Source organism: Pseudophryne corroboree, chromosome 5 (assembly GCF_028390025.1).
Source record: "Pseudophryne corroboree isolate aPseCor3 chromosome 5, aPseCor3.hap2, whole genome shotgun sequence".
NCBI lineage: Eukaryota > Metazoa > Chordata > Amphibia > Anura > Myobatrachidae > Pseudophryne > Pseudophryne corroboree.
In genome coordinates, this window is record NC_086448.1 from 760744295 (window position 1) to 760759515 (window position 15221).

At 46.9% G+C, this 15221-nt stretch overlaps 1 protein-coding gene across 3 annotated transcripts in view; it reads left to right on the plus strand.

The window, feature by feature from the left end:
- The first annotated feature begins 788 nt into the window (after nt 1-788).
- The window catches only part of SPAG1 (sperm associated antigen 1), a 308451-nt gene continuing 294018 nt past the window's right edge, over nt 789-15221 (plus strand). The window contains exons 1-2 of one of the 3 annotated variants that reach the window (XM_063924199.1): nt 789-957; nt 10336-10483. In XM_063924199.1, the coding sequence (XP_063780269.1) occupies nt 10356-10483 (128 nt within the window). In that variant the 5' untranslated portion in view covers nt 789-957; nt 10336-10355. Of the gene's footprint in view, nt 958-1053; nt 1071-10335; nt 10484-15221 lie in introns of those variants that run through there. The other 2 variants (XM_063924198.1, XM_063924200.1) reach the window with 2 other exon arrangements.

Genomic DNA, 15221 nt, shown 5'->3' on the forward strand with positions numbered 1-15221 from the left:
GATGAGATACCCCAGTGACTACGGGAGGTGTATATTATCAGGTGGGCAGGTGAGTGATTAGATACCCCAGTGACTACGGGAGGTGTATATTATCAGGTGGGCAGGTGAGTGATGAGATACCTCAGTGACTGCGGGAGGTTTATATTATCAGGTGGGCAGGTGAGTGATGAGATACCCCAGTGACTGCGGGAGGTGTATATTATCAGGTGGGCAGGTGAGTGATGAGATACCCCAGTGACTACAGGAGGTGTATATTATCAGGTGGGCAGGTGAGTGATGAGATACCTCAGTGACTGCGGGAGGTGTATATTATCAGGTGGGCAGGTGAGTGATGAGATACCTCAGTGACTACGGGAGGTGTATATTATCAGGTGGGCAGGTGAGTGATGAGATACCTCAGTGACTGCGGGAGGTGTATATTATCAGGTGGGCAGGTGAGTGATGAGATACCTCAGTGACTGCGGGAGGTGTATATTATCAGGTGGGCAGGTGAGTGATGAGATACCCCAGTGACTACGGGAGATGTTTATTATCAGATGGGCAGGTGAGTGATGAGATACCCCAGTGACTGCGGGAGGTGTATATTATCAGGTGGGCTGGCGAGTGATCAGATACCCCAGTGACTACGGGAGAAAAAAACAAACAAAAAAAACGTGCCGTGGTGCCCCGCCCCCTCCGGAATCTGTAGCAGCCACTTGCGTCCCGCAATGTCAGAGCATGTCAGATCATCCCAGTCATTTTTTTGGGTCTCCGAGAAAATGGCTGCGGCCAAGGGCCTGTACACTGCCATTATACTTCCGTCACTACTCCTGAGTAAAGTTAATACCGTTGCGGGATTGGTTGGTGGAGTCTCCATGGTCACGGTAAACAGTCTGCACTGTAGTCTCTGAGTAGCGTCAGTGCCGCTCTCCATACCGCATCCATCCGCAGCGTCCCCTACCACGCGTGCAGTTACAGGTAGGCACATGCTGCTGCTCACTTTAGAGTGTATGTAAGGTGTTGTGTGGCCGGAAATTGTGTCAAGGTTGCTGGGTCCCATCATGTACCCTGATTTCCAGGGAAGTCCCAGGGTGTGTACTGCCAACCAACTGCATAGTACTGCAATAGCAGCGTCTAGTTTACCTTCGTGTACACAACAGTACTGCTATAGCTGGAATTGCAGGGTTTGTCTTTCAGCATCTAGTTTACTATTAGTAAGAATGTATAAAACATTAATGTATACAGGGTAATGACTTTAGCTATGTCAGATAGGGGTGTAGTATGGAAGGTAGATAGTAACTAGGTCAACAGTGTCTAGGTCGACCACTATTGGTCGACAGTAACTAGGTCGACAGGGTTTCTATGTTGATAGGGTCTTTATGTCGACATGAGTTTTTTTAGTGTCGTTTTCTTCGTACAGTGATCGGGAACCCCAATTAGTGCACCTTGTCCCCTCGCATGGCTCGCTTCGCTCGACATACATCGGGCAAGGTGGCTCGCTCCGCTACCGCTTCACTCGGCACAGGTTACCGTTCCAATCATAGTCCACGTGGATCGTTAAGTATGAAAAGGTTAAAAAAAAGAAAAAAATTGTGAAAAACTCATGTCGACCTTTTGACCTGTGGACCTAGAGCATGTCGACCTAGAGACCCTCTCGACCTAGATACTGTCGCTCTAGAGACCGGATCCCGTCAGATGGGCATCGTTCGTAAGTGATTTTTTTGGGTGGAAAGCGCTAATTAAATTATAAAGTATTAATAGTGGGTGGTATATAAAACTAGAAAAAAAAAAGGAAGGGATTATATAAGTATATAAACAGCGGTACCTGTGAAAAAAGAAAAGTGTTAGTAAAATAATGTTTACACTCTTTTGAGTGAATTGGTAAGGAGTGGCCCGTGCAGATGTTATTAGTCCCGGTTATCCTACCTGTCCCTGCGCTATGGTGTTCCGGAGCTGCTGGTGAGCACAGCGGCTCTGATCCTGAGTGCAGCGGTTGGTAAGGATTGATGGCGCTGAGTCCCGCTGCGTCCAGCGGGGCTGTGTGCGCACTGATGTTCTCCGGCTCCCGTGACCGCTGCTGACAGCGGGTGGTGTTGCGGCCGATGTCCTGGCCTTGCAGTGGGCTTGCTTTCTCCTTAGTGAACGGTCTCCAACGCGTTTCATGCGGTTTGCACTTTTTCGAGGAGGAAATGAAAAGTTTTTTATTTAGGCTTCTAATTTGTAAAAAAACATACCGGAACTTCCGCCCGGAAATGACCTCATTTTTAGTGGGAACCATGTGTCAGGTTTTCCACATAGAGGAAATATTATAAAAACATCAAATGTGAATAGTAAAGAAAAATTAAAATTAAAAAGGAAAAATAAATAAAAAGGAAAAATAAAAATTGTTTATGGGTACCGCTGTGTTTATTAGTTTGAACTTTAAAGTAAATTATTTTGTTTTTATGTTTTTTATTTTGTTTCTTTTTAACAAAATAAAAAACATAAAAACAAAATAATTTACTTTAAAGTTCAAACTAATAATCACAGCGGTACCCATAAACATTTTTCATTTTTCCTTTTTATTTATTTTTCCTTTTTAATTTAAATTTTTCTTTACTATTCACATTTGATGTTTTTATAATATTTCCTCTATGTGGAAAACCTGACACATGGTTCCCACTAAAAATGAGGTCATTTCCGGGCGGAAGTTCCGGTATGTTTTAATATAAATTAGAAGCCTAAATAAAAAACTTTTCATTTCCTCCTCGAAAAAGTGCAAACCGCATGAAACGCGTTGGAGACCGTTCACTAAGGAGAAAGCAAGCCCACCGCAAGGCCAGGACATCGGCCGCAACACCACCCGCTGTCAGCAGCGGTCACGGGAGCCGGAGAACATCAGTGCGCACACAGCCCCGCTGGACGCAGCGGGACTCAGCGCCATCAATCCTTACCATCCGCTGCACTCAGGATCAGAGCCGCTGTGCTCACCAGCAGCTCCGGAACACCATAGCGCAGGGACAGGTAGGATAACCGGGACTAATAACATCTGCACGGGCCACTCCTTACCAATTCACTCAAAAGAGTGTAAACATTATTTTACTAACACTTTTCTTTTTTCACAGGTACCGCTGTTTATATACTTATATAATCCCTTCCTTTTTTTTTTCTAGTTTTATATACCACCCACTATTAATACTTTATAATTTAATTAGCGCTTTCCACCCAAAAAAATCAAATTCAACTATTAATAAAGCAGCTTTTATTCAAGCGCAGCAATTTAACATATTTCTATCGTTCGTAAGTGTTGTACATGCTAGGTTCCAAGGGGCAGATGTATTTAGATGTATTAGCCTGGAGAAGGCATAAGGAAGTAATAAACCAGTGATAAGCGCAAGGTGATAAACGCACCAGCCAATCAGCTCCAATATGCAAATTGACAGTTACCACCTGACTGGCTGGTGTGTTTATCACCTTGCGCTCATCACTGCTTTATCACTTCCTTATGCCTTCTCCAGGTTAATACCTCTGCCCCAAGTGCCCAGTGTCCAATTTGTGTTGTTAAGTTTTTATTGTGTACAGGAGGCCCCCACACATATTGTGCATTAGGTTCTGGACCTGTAAAGCGAAAATCGCTTAAATGTAAATGCCACAAAATTTCGGGTCAGATTCAGTTAAGCACACAAACCATCGTATTAACGTAACGTTATGAATACGGAACGCCTGTAATTTTTTTCATTATATTATATATTCTGTGCAGTAACCAATAGTATATAGGGGCAGATGTATTAACCCGGAGAAGGCATAAGAAAGTGATAAACCAGTGATAAGTGCAAGGTGATAAACACACCAGCCAATCAGCTCCAATATGTACATTGACAGTTAGGAGCTGATTGGCTGGTGCGTTTATCACCTTGCACTTATCACTGGTTTGTCACTTCCTTATGCCTTCTCCAGGTTAATACATCTGTCCCACTGTCTGTTGTTACCATGACACCACATACTGTAATGTTGCTGTTTCTGTTTCTCTAACGTCCTAAGTGGATGCTGGGGACTCCGTAAGGACCATGGGGAATAGCGGCTCCGCAGGAGACTGGGCACATCTAAAGAAAGCTTTAGGACTATCTGGTGTGCACTGGCTCCTCCCCCTATGACCCTCCTCCAAGCCTCAGTTAGATCTTTGTGCCCGAACGAGAAGGGTGCACACTAGGGGCTCTCCTGAGCTTCTTAGTGAAAGTTTTAGTTTAGGTTTTTTATTTTCAGTGAGACCTGCTGGCAACAGGCTCACTGCATCGAGGGACTAAGGGGAGAAGAAGCGAACTCACCTGCGTGCAGAGTGGATTGGGCTTCTTAGGCTACTGGACATTAGCTCCAGAGGGACGATCACAGGCCCAGCCTGGATGGGTCCCAGAGCCGCGCCGCCGGCCCCCTTACAGAGCCAGAAGGCAGAAGAGGTCCGGAAAATCGGCGGCAGAAGACGTCCTGTCTTCAACAAGGTAGCGCACAGCACTGCAGCTGTGCGCCATTGCTCTCAGCACACTTCACACTCCGGTCACTGAGGGTGCAGGGCGCTGGGGGGGGGGCGCCCTGAGACGCAATAAAAAACACCTTGGATGGCAAAAAATGCATCACATATAGCTCCTGGGCTATATGGATGCATTTAACCCCTGCCAGAATACATAGAAAAACGGGAGATAAGGCCGCCGATAAGGGGGCGGAGCCTATCTCCTCAGCACACTGGCGCCATTTTCCCTCACAGCTCCGTTGGAGGGAAGCTCCCTGTCTCTCCCCTGCAGTCACTACACTACAGAAAGGGTTAAAAAAGAGAGGGGGGGCACTAATTACGCGCAGTATTAAAGATACAGCAGCTATAAGGGGAAAAACACTTATATAAGGTTATCCCTGTATATATATATATATATATATATATAGCGCTCTGGTGTGTGCTGGCAAACTCTCCCTCTGTCTCCCCAAAGGGCTAGTGGGGTCCTATCCTCTATCAGAGCATTCCCTGTGTGTGTGCTATATGTCGGTACGTTTGTGTCGACATGTATGAGGAGAAAAATGATGTGGAGACGGAGCAGATTACCTGTAATAGTGATGTCACCCCCTAGGGGGTCGACACCTGAGTGGATGAACTGTTGGAAGGAATTACGTGACAGTGTCAGCTCTGTATAAAAGACAGTGGTTGACATGAGACAGCCGGCTACTCAGCTTGTGCCTGTCCAGACGTCTCATAGGCCGTCAGGGGCTCTAAAGCGCCCGTTACCTCAGATGGCAGATATAGACGCCGACACGGATACTGACTCCAGTGTCGACGGTGAAGAGACAAATGTGACTTCCAGTAGGGCCACACGTTACATGATTGAGGCAATGAAAAATGTTTTACACATTTCTGATAATACGAGTACCACCAAAAAGGGGTATTATGTTCGGTGAGGAAAAACTACCTGTAGTTTTCCTGAATCTGAGAAATTAAATGAGGTGTGTGATGATGCGTGGTTTTCCCCCGATAACAACTGATAATTTCTAAAATGTTATTGGCATTATATCCTTTCCCGCCAGAGGTTAGGGTGCGTTGGGAAACACCCCCTAGGGTGGATAAAGCGCTCACACGCTTGTAAGGACAAGGGCTCTACCCTCTCCTGAGATGGCCGCCCTTAAGGATCCTGCTGATAGAAAGCAGGAGGGTATCCTAAAATGTATTTACACACATACTGGTGTTATACTGCGACCAGCAATCGCCTCAGCCTGGATGTGCAGTGCTGGGTTGGCGTGGTCGGATTCCCTGACTAAAAATATTGATACCCTAGATAGGGACAGTATATTTTTGCCTATAGAGCATTTAAAAGATGCATTTCTATATATGCGTGATGCACAGCGGAATATTTGCCGACTGGCATCAAGTCTAAGTGCGTTGTCCATTTCTACCAGTAGAAGGTTATGGACACGTCAGTGGTCAGGTGATGCGTATTCCAAACGGCATTTGGAAGTATTGCCTTATTAAAGGGAGGAGTTATTTGGGGTCGGTCTTTCAGACCTGGTGGCCACGGCAACAGCTGGGAAATCCACGTTTGTACCCCAGGTCGCCTCTCAACATGAGAAGACGCCGTATTATCAGGCGCAGTCTTTTCGTGGACAAGCGGGCAAAAGGTTCCTCATTTCTGCCCCGTGACAGAGGGAGAGGAAAAAGGCTGCAGAAATCAGCCAGTTCCCAGGAACAGAAACCCTCTCCCGCCTCTGCCAAGCCCTCAGTATGACACTGGGGCTTTACAAGCAGAATCAGGCACGGTGGGGGGCCCGTCTCAATGAATTTCAGCGCGCAGTGGGCTCACTCGCAAGTAGACCCCTGGATCCTTCAGGTGATATCTCAGGGGTACAAATTAGAATTCGAGACGTCTCCCCCTCGCCGTTTCCTAAAGTCGGCTTTACCGATGTCTCCTTCTGACAGGGAGACAGTTTTGGAAGCCATTCACAAGCTGTATTCCCAGCAGGTGATAATCAAGGTACCCCTCCTGCAACAGGGAACGGGGTATTATTCCACACTGTTGTGGTACCGAAGCCGGACGGCTCGGTGAGACCGATTCTAAATCTAAAATCTTTGAACACTTACATACAGAGGTTCAAATTCAAGATTGAGTCACTCAGAGCAGTGATTGCGAACCTGGAAGAAGGGGACTACATGATGTCTTGGGACATCAAGGATGCTTACCTTCATGTCAAAATTTACCCTTCTCATCAAGGGTACCTCAGGTTTATGGTACAGAACTGTCACTATCCGTTCAGACGCTGCCGTATGGATGGTCCACGGCACCCCGGGTCTTTACCAAGGTAATGGCCGAAATGATGATATTCCTTCGAAGGAAGGGAATTTTAGTTATCCCTTACTTGGACGATTCCCTGATAAGGGTAAGATCCAGGGAACAGTTGGAGGTCGGTGTAGCACTATCTCAGGTAGTGTTGCGGCAGCACGATTGGATTCTCAGTATTCCAAAATTGCAGCTGGTTCCGACGACTTGTCTTCTGTTCCTAGGGATGATCCTGGACACAGTCCAGAAAAAGGTGTTTCTCCCGGAGGAGAAAGCCAGGGAGTTATCCGAGCTAGTCAGGAACCTCCTAAAACCGAGCCAAGTCTCAGTGCATCAATGCACAAGGGTTCCTGGTAAAATGGTGGCTTCCTACGAAGCAATCCCATTCGGCAGATTCCACGCAAGAACTTTCCAGTGGGACCTGCTGGACAAATGGTCCGGGTCGCATCTTCAGATGCATCAGCGGATAACCCTGTCACCAAGGACAAGGGTGTCCCTCCTGTGGTGGTTGCAGAGTGCTCATCTTCTAGAGGGCCGCAGATTCGGCATTCAGGACTGGGTCCTGGTGACCACGGATGCCAGCCTGCGAGGCTGGGGAGCAGTCACACAGGGAAGGAATATCAAGGGCTTATGGTCAAGCCTGGAGACATCACTTCACATAAATATCCTGAAGCTAAGGGCCATTTACAATGCTCTAAGCTTAGCAAGACCTCTGCTTCAAGGTCAGCCGGTGTTGATCCAGTCGGACAACATCACGGCAGTCACCCACGTAAACAGACAGGGTGGCACAAGAAGCAGGAGGGCAATGGCAGAAGCTGCAAGGATTCTTCGCTGGGCGGAAAATCAGGTGATAGCACTGTCAGCAGTATTCATTCCGGGAGTGGACAACTGGGAAGCAGACTTCCTCAGCACGACCTCCACCCGGGAGAGTGGGGACTTCACCCAGAAGTCTTCCACATGATTATAAACCGTTGGGAAAAACTCGACAGGTATTGCGCCAGGTCAAGGGACCCTCAGGCAATAGCTGTAGACGCTCTGGTAACACCGTGGGTGTACCAGTCAGTGTATGTGTTCCCTCCTCTGCCTCTCATACCCAAGGTACTGAGATTGATAAGATGGAAAGGAGTAAGCACTATATTCGTGGCTCCGGATTGGCCAAGAAGGACTTGGTAACCGGAACTTCAAGAGATGCTCACGGAGGATCCGTGGCCTCTACCTCTAAGAAGGGACCTGCTCCAGCAAGGACCCTGTCTGTTCCAAGACTTACCGCGGCTGCGTTTGACGGCATGGCGGTTGAGCGCCGGATCCTGAAGGAAAAAAGGCATTCCGGATGAAGTCATCCCTATCCTGATCAAAGCCAGGAAGGATGTAACCGCAAAACATTATTACCGCATTTGGCGAAAATATGTTGCGTGGTGCGAGGCCAGTAAGGCCCGACGGAGGAAATTCAACTGGGTCGATTCCTACATTTCCTGCAAACAGGAGTGTCTATGGGCCTGAAATTGGGGTCCATTAAGGTTCAAATTTCGGCCCTGTCAATTTTCTTCCAAAAAGAACTAGCTTCAGTCCCTGAAGTTCAGACGTTTGTAAAAGGGGTACTGCATATACAGCCTCCTTTTGTGCCTCCAGTGGCACTTTGGGATCTCAATGTAGTTTTTGGGTTCCAAAAGTCACATTGGTTTGAACCACTTAAATCTGTGGAGTTAAAATATCTCACATGGAAAGTGGTCATGCTGTTGGCCCTGGCCTGGGCCAGGCGCGTGTCAGAATTGGCGGCTTTATCCTGTAAAAGCCCTTATCTGATTTTCCATTCGGACAGGGCGGAATTGAGGACTCGTCCTCAGTTTCTCCCTAAGGTGGTTTCAGCGTTTCACCTGAACCAACCTATTGTGGTGCCTGCGGCTACTAGGGACTTGGAGGACTCCAAGTTGCTAGACGTTGTCAGGGCCCTGAAAATATATGTTTCCAGGACGGCTGGAGTCAGGAAAACGTACTCGCTGTTTATCCTGTATGCACCCAACAAGCTGGGTGCTCCTGCTTCTAAGCAGACTATTGCTCGTTGGATTTGTAGTACAATTCAGCTTGCACTTTCTGTGGCAGGCCTGCCACAGCCAAAAATCTGTAAATGCCCACTCCACAAGGAAGGTGGGCTCATCTTGGGCGGCTTCCCGAGGGGTCTCGGCTTTACAACTTTGCCGAGCAGCTACTTGGTCAGGAGCAAATACGTTTGTAAAATTCTACAAAATTGATACCCTGGCTGAGGAGGACCTGGAGTTCTCTCATTTGGTGCTGCAGAGTCATCCGCACTCTCCCGTCCGTTTGGGAGCTTTGGTATAATCCCCATGGTCCTTACGGAGTCCCCAGCATCCACTTAGGACGTTAGAGAAAATAAGAATTTTCTTACCGATAATTCTATTTCTCGTAGTCCGTAGTGGATGCTGGGCGCCCATCCCAAGTGCGGATTGTCTGCAATACTGGTACATAGTTATTGTTACCAAAAAATCGGGTTAATGCTGTAGTGAGCCATCTTTTCTAGAGGCTCCTCTGTTATCATGCTGTTAACTGGGTTCAGATCACAAGTTGTACGGTGTGATTGGTGTGGCTGGTATGAGTCTTACCCGGGATTCAAGATCCTTCCTTATTGTGTACGCTCGTCCGGGCACAGTATCCTAACTGAGGCTTGGAGGAGGGTCATAGGGGGAGGAGCCAGTGCACACCAGATAGTCCTAAAGCTTTCTTTAGATGTGCCCAGTCTCCTGCGGAGCCGCTATTCCCCATGGTCCTTACGGAGTCCCCAGCATCCACTACGGACTACGAGAAATAGAATTATCGGTAAGTAAATTCTTATTTTTTCACTGATCTTTCTTCACGGATGCAAATGGCGATGTTTTGCATAAGCAAATTTATGCATTTTTCATATGTCCATTCCATACGGAGTCGGATGCAATTTTGCCGGCTCTATTTCTCTGTGAAATAGGGCATTTTGGGGCGTGAACTGAAAAGCGTCCATGTGATCACACGTTACCAATATTATTCCATTTATGCATTTTGACTACTCTATGTATTCGTACATACTGCATACGCTGAATAGAGATCTGTAAGATGTTTTGCGCTGGAACTCTGGAAGTCCTAGCTACGCCTGTAGACGAGTTCCTTAAGGGCCGTATTCACGGCACGATTTGTGGACAGATGTGTGCTGAGCGAACCGCGCAGCACACATCTCTCCCCCCGCTCAGCATAGCGCGATGTGTGCTGAGCGTGCGGGGGGAGACAGGGGGGGGCTGCTCAGTTCACCCAGCGGGTGAAGTGAGCGACCTGCTAGATTGGTCTGCATGCAGGCCAATCTAGCACCAGCGATAGCGATGTGCGGGGCTGTGCATCGCTATCGCTGTGAGGGGTACACACGGAGTGATCACTGCTTAAAATCTAAGCAATCTAGTCAGATTGCTTAGATTTTAAGCATCGATCGCGCCGTGAGTACCCCCCTTTAGTCACACAGTCTGTATTATATGCAATCTATGGGAATTTGCATTAACTGACATGATTTTTTCCCCCTAACTTTTTGTAGCCCTTCTTGTTTTCATAGCAATGAGTGCGTCCGAGTTCTACCAGGGAACAACAAAAAGTTTTAAAATACCGATTGATCATCTTGATTACACTTTCTTGGAGAAATGCACGGATGTCAAACATCTGGAAAAGATTTTGAGAGTTCTAAGGTAATTATCTGTATAATTGGAGAGATGACCTTAATAAATCAAAAAGAATGGTTACTCCGATATACTGTATATGTCGTAGCATTTCCTCAGATTACATGATCGATGAACAGTATTGCGGCGTAGATAATGAGATATTTGCGGTGCTGCTATCTCTTTAGTTGTTTCAGTATTGCAGATATGGGGGGGTCATTCCGAGTTGTTCGCTCGCTAGCAGTTTTTAGCAGCCGTGCAAACGCTAAGCCGCCGCCCACTGGGAGTGTATTTTAGCTTAGCAGAAGTGCGAACGAAAGGATCGCTGAGCGGCTACAAAATAATTTTGTGCAGTTTCAGAGTAGCTTCAGACCTACTCAGCGCTTGTGATCACTTCAGACTGTTCAGTTTTTGTTTTGACGTCACAAACACATCCTGCGTTCGCCCAGCCACGCCTGCGTTTTTCCTGGCATGTCTGCGTTTTTTTGAACACTTCCTAAAAACGGTCAGTTGACACCCAGAAACGCCCACTTCATGTCAATCACTCTGCGCAACCAGTGTGGCTGAAAAGCTTCGCTAGACCCTGTGCAAAACGACATCGCTCGTTGTAAAAGAACGTCGCGCGTGCACATTGCGCCGCATGCGCAGAAGTGCCTTTTTTTGCCTCATCGCCGCACAGCGAACGAATGCAGCTAGCGATCAACTCAGAATGACCCCCATCATTCACTACTCCTGCTCAAGCCTGTGAAACAATAAGGGATCGCTATATAAAACAAGAATGAGTTGTGCAGACTGTTCTCTGATGTCAAAATAATAAAACCTGTTTTGTATGTACAAAAAGCAGGTGATTCCTGCTCTGTAATTAATAGTGACTATTTGGATCAATAGAAATAACCACATGTACTACAGGTTGAGTATCCCTTATCCAAAATGCTTGGGACCAGAGGTATTTTGGATATCGGATTTTTCCGTATTTCGGAATAATTGCATACCATAATGAGTTATCATGGGGATGGGACCTAAATCTAAGCACAGAATGCATTTATGTATCATATACACCTTATACACACAGCCTGAAGGTAATTTCTCTGACGTCCTAGTGGATGCTGGGAACTCCGTAAGGACCATGGGAATAGACGGGCTCCGCAGGAGACTGGGCACTCTAAGAAAGAATTAGGACTACTGGTGTGCACTGGCTCCTCCCTCTATGCCCCTCCTCCAGACCTCAGTTAGAAGCTGGTTGCACACTAGGGGCTCTCCTGAGCTTCTAATAAAGAAAGTATTTATTAGGTTTTTTACTTTCAGTGAGATCTGCTGGCAACAGACTCACTGCTACGAGGGACTTAGGGGAGAGAAGCGAACCTACCTGCTTGCAGCTAGAGATGAGCGGGTTCGGTTTCTCTGAATCCGAACCCGCACGAACTTCATGGTTTTTTTCACGGGTCCGAGCGACTCGGATCTTCCCGCCTTGCTCGGTTAACCCGAGCGCGCCCGAACGTCGTCATGACGCTGTCGGATTCTCGCGAGGCTCGGATTCTATCGCGAGACTCGGATTCTATTCCGCGCGTCGCCGCCATTTTCACACGTGCATTGAGATTGATAGGGAGAGGACGTGGCTGGCGTCCTCTCCATTTAGATTAGAAGAGAGAGAGAGAGAGAGAGAGATTGACCTGATTTACTGGAGCTTAGGAGTACTGTAGAAGTGTAGAGAGTGCAGAGTTTACTAGTGACTGACCACAGTGACCACCAGACAGTGCAGTTTTATTTAATATATCCGTTCTCTGCCTGAAAAAAACGATACACACAGTGACTCAGTCACATACCATATCTGTGTGCACTGCTCAGCCCAGTGTGCTGCATCATCTATGTATATATATCTGACTGTGCTCAGCTCACACAGCTTATAATTGTGGGGGAGACTGGGGAGCACTGCAGTGCCAGTTATAGGTTATAGCAGGAGCCAGGAGTACATATTATATTAAAATTAAACAGTGCACACTTTTGCTGCAGGAGTGCCACTGCCAGTGTGACTGACCAGTGACCTGACCACACTGACCACCAGTATAGTTAGTAGTATACTATATTGTGTGATTGCCTGAAAAAGTTAAACACTCGTCGTGTGACTTCACTTGTGTGGTGTTTTTTTTTTTATTCTATAAAAAACTCATTCTGCTGACAGACAGTGTCCAGCAGGTCCGTCATTATATAATATATATACCTGTCCGGCTGCAGTAGTGATATATATATATTTTTTATATCATTATTTATCATCCAGTCGCAGCAGACACAGTACGGTAGTTCACGGCTGTAGCTACCTCTGTGTCGGCACTCGGCAGTCCGTCCATAATTGTATACCACCTACCCGAGGTTTTTTTTTCTTTCTTCTTTATACATACATACTACTACATCTCTTTATCAACCAGTCTATATTAGCAGCAGACACAGTACGGTAGTTCACGGCTGTAGCTACCTCTGTGTCGGCACTCGGCAGTCCGTCCATAATTGTATACCACCTACCCGTGGTTTTTTTTTCTTTCTTCTTTATACATACATACTACTACATCTCTTTATCAACCAGTCTATATTAGCAGCAGACACAGTACAGTACGGTAGTTCACGGCTGTAGCTACCTCTGTGTCGGCATTCGGCAGTCCGTCCATAATTGTATACCACCTACCCGTGGTTTTTTTTTCTTTCTTCTTTATACATACTACATCTCATTATCATCCAGTCTATATTAGCAGCAGACACAGTACAGTACGGTAGTCCACGGCTGTAGCTACCTCTGTGTCGGCACTCGGCAGTCCATCCATAATTGTATACCACCTACCCGTGGTTTTTTTTTCTTTCTTCTTTATACATACTACATCTCATTGTCATCCAGTCTATATTAGCAGCAGACACAGTACAGTACGGTAGTCCACGGCTGTAGCTACCTCTGTGTCGGCACTCGGCAGTCCATCCATAATTGTATACCACCTAACCGTGGTTTTTTTTTCTTTCTTCTTTATACATACTACATCTCATTATCATCCAGTCTATATTAGCAGCAGACACAGTACAGTACGGTAGTCCACGGCTGTAGCTACCTCTGTGTCGGCACTCGGCAGTCCATCCATAATTGTATACCACCTACCCGTGGTTTTTTTTTCTTTCTTCTTTATACATACTACATCTCATTATCATCCAGTCTATGTTAGCAGCAGACACAGTACAGTACGGTAGTCCACGGCTGTAGCTACCTCTGTGTCGGCACTCGGCAGTCCATCCATAATTGTATACCACCTACCCGTGGTTTTTTTTTCTTTCTTCTTTATACATACTACATCTCATTATCATCCAGTCTATATTAGCAGCAGACACAGTACAGTACGGTAGTCCACGGCTGTAGCTACCTCTGTGTCGGCACTCGGCAGTCCATCCATAATTGTATACTAGTATCCATCCATCTCCATTGTTTACCTGAGGTGCCTTTTAGTTGTGCCTATTAAAATATGGAGAACAAAAATGTTGAGGTTCCAAAATTAGGGAAAGATCAAGATCCACTTCCACCTCGTGCTGAAGCTGCTGCCACTAGTCATGGCCGAGACGATGAAATGCCAGCAACGTCGTCTGCCAAGGCCGATGCCCAATGTCATAGTACAGAGCATGTCAAATCCAAAACACCAAATATCAGTAAAAAAAGGACTCCAAAACCTAAAATAAAATTGTCGGAGGAGAAGCGTAAACTTGCCAATATGCCATTTACCACACGGAGTGGCAAGGAACGGCTGAGGCCCTGGCCTATGTTCATGGCTAGTGGTTCAGCTTCACATGAGGATGGAAGCTCTCAGCCTCTCGCTAGAAAACTGAAAAGACTCAAGCTGGCAAAAGCACCGCAAAGAACTGTGCGTTCTTCGAAATCCCAAATCCACAAGGAGAGTCCAATTGTGTCGGTTGCGATGCCTGACCTTCCCAACACTGGACGTGAAGAGCATGCGCCTTCCACCATTTGCACGCCCCCTGCAAGTGCTGGAAGGAGCACCCGCAGTCCAGTTCCTGATAGTCAGATTGAAGATGTCAGTGTTGAAGTACACCAGGATGAGGAGGATATGGGTGTTGCTGGCGCTGGGGAGGAAATTGACCAGGAGGATTCTGATGGTGAGGTGGTTTGTTTAAGTCAGGCACCCGGGGAGACACCTGTTGTCCGTGGGAGGAATATGGCCGTTGACATGCCTGGTGAAAATACCAAAAAAATCAGCTCTTCGGTGTGGAGGTATTTCACCAGAAATGCGGACAACATTTGTCAAGCCGTGTGTTCCCTTTGTCAAGCTGTAATAAGTAGGGGTAAGGACGTTAACCACCTCGGAACATCCTCCCTTATACGTCACCTGCAGCGCATTCATAATAAGTCAGTGACAAGTTCAAAAACTTTGGGCGACAGCGGAAGCAGTCCACTGACCAGTAAATCCCTTCCTCTTGTAACCAAGCTCACGCAAACCACCCCACCAACTCCCTCAGTGTCAATTTCCTCCTTCCCCAGGAATGCCAATAGTCCTGCAGGCCATGTCACTGGCAATTCTGACGAGTCCTCTCCTGCCTGGGATTCCTCCGATGCATCCTTGCGTGTAACGCCTACTGCTGCTGGCGCTGCTGTTGTTGCTGCTGGGAGTCGATGGTCATCCCAGAGGGGAAGTCGTAAGCCCACTTGTACTACTTCCAGTAAGCAATTGACTGTCCAACAGTCCTTTGCGAGGAAGATGAAATATCACAGCAGTCATCCTGCTGC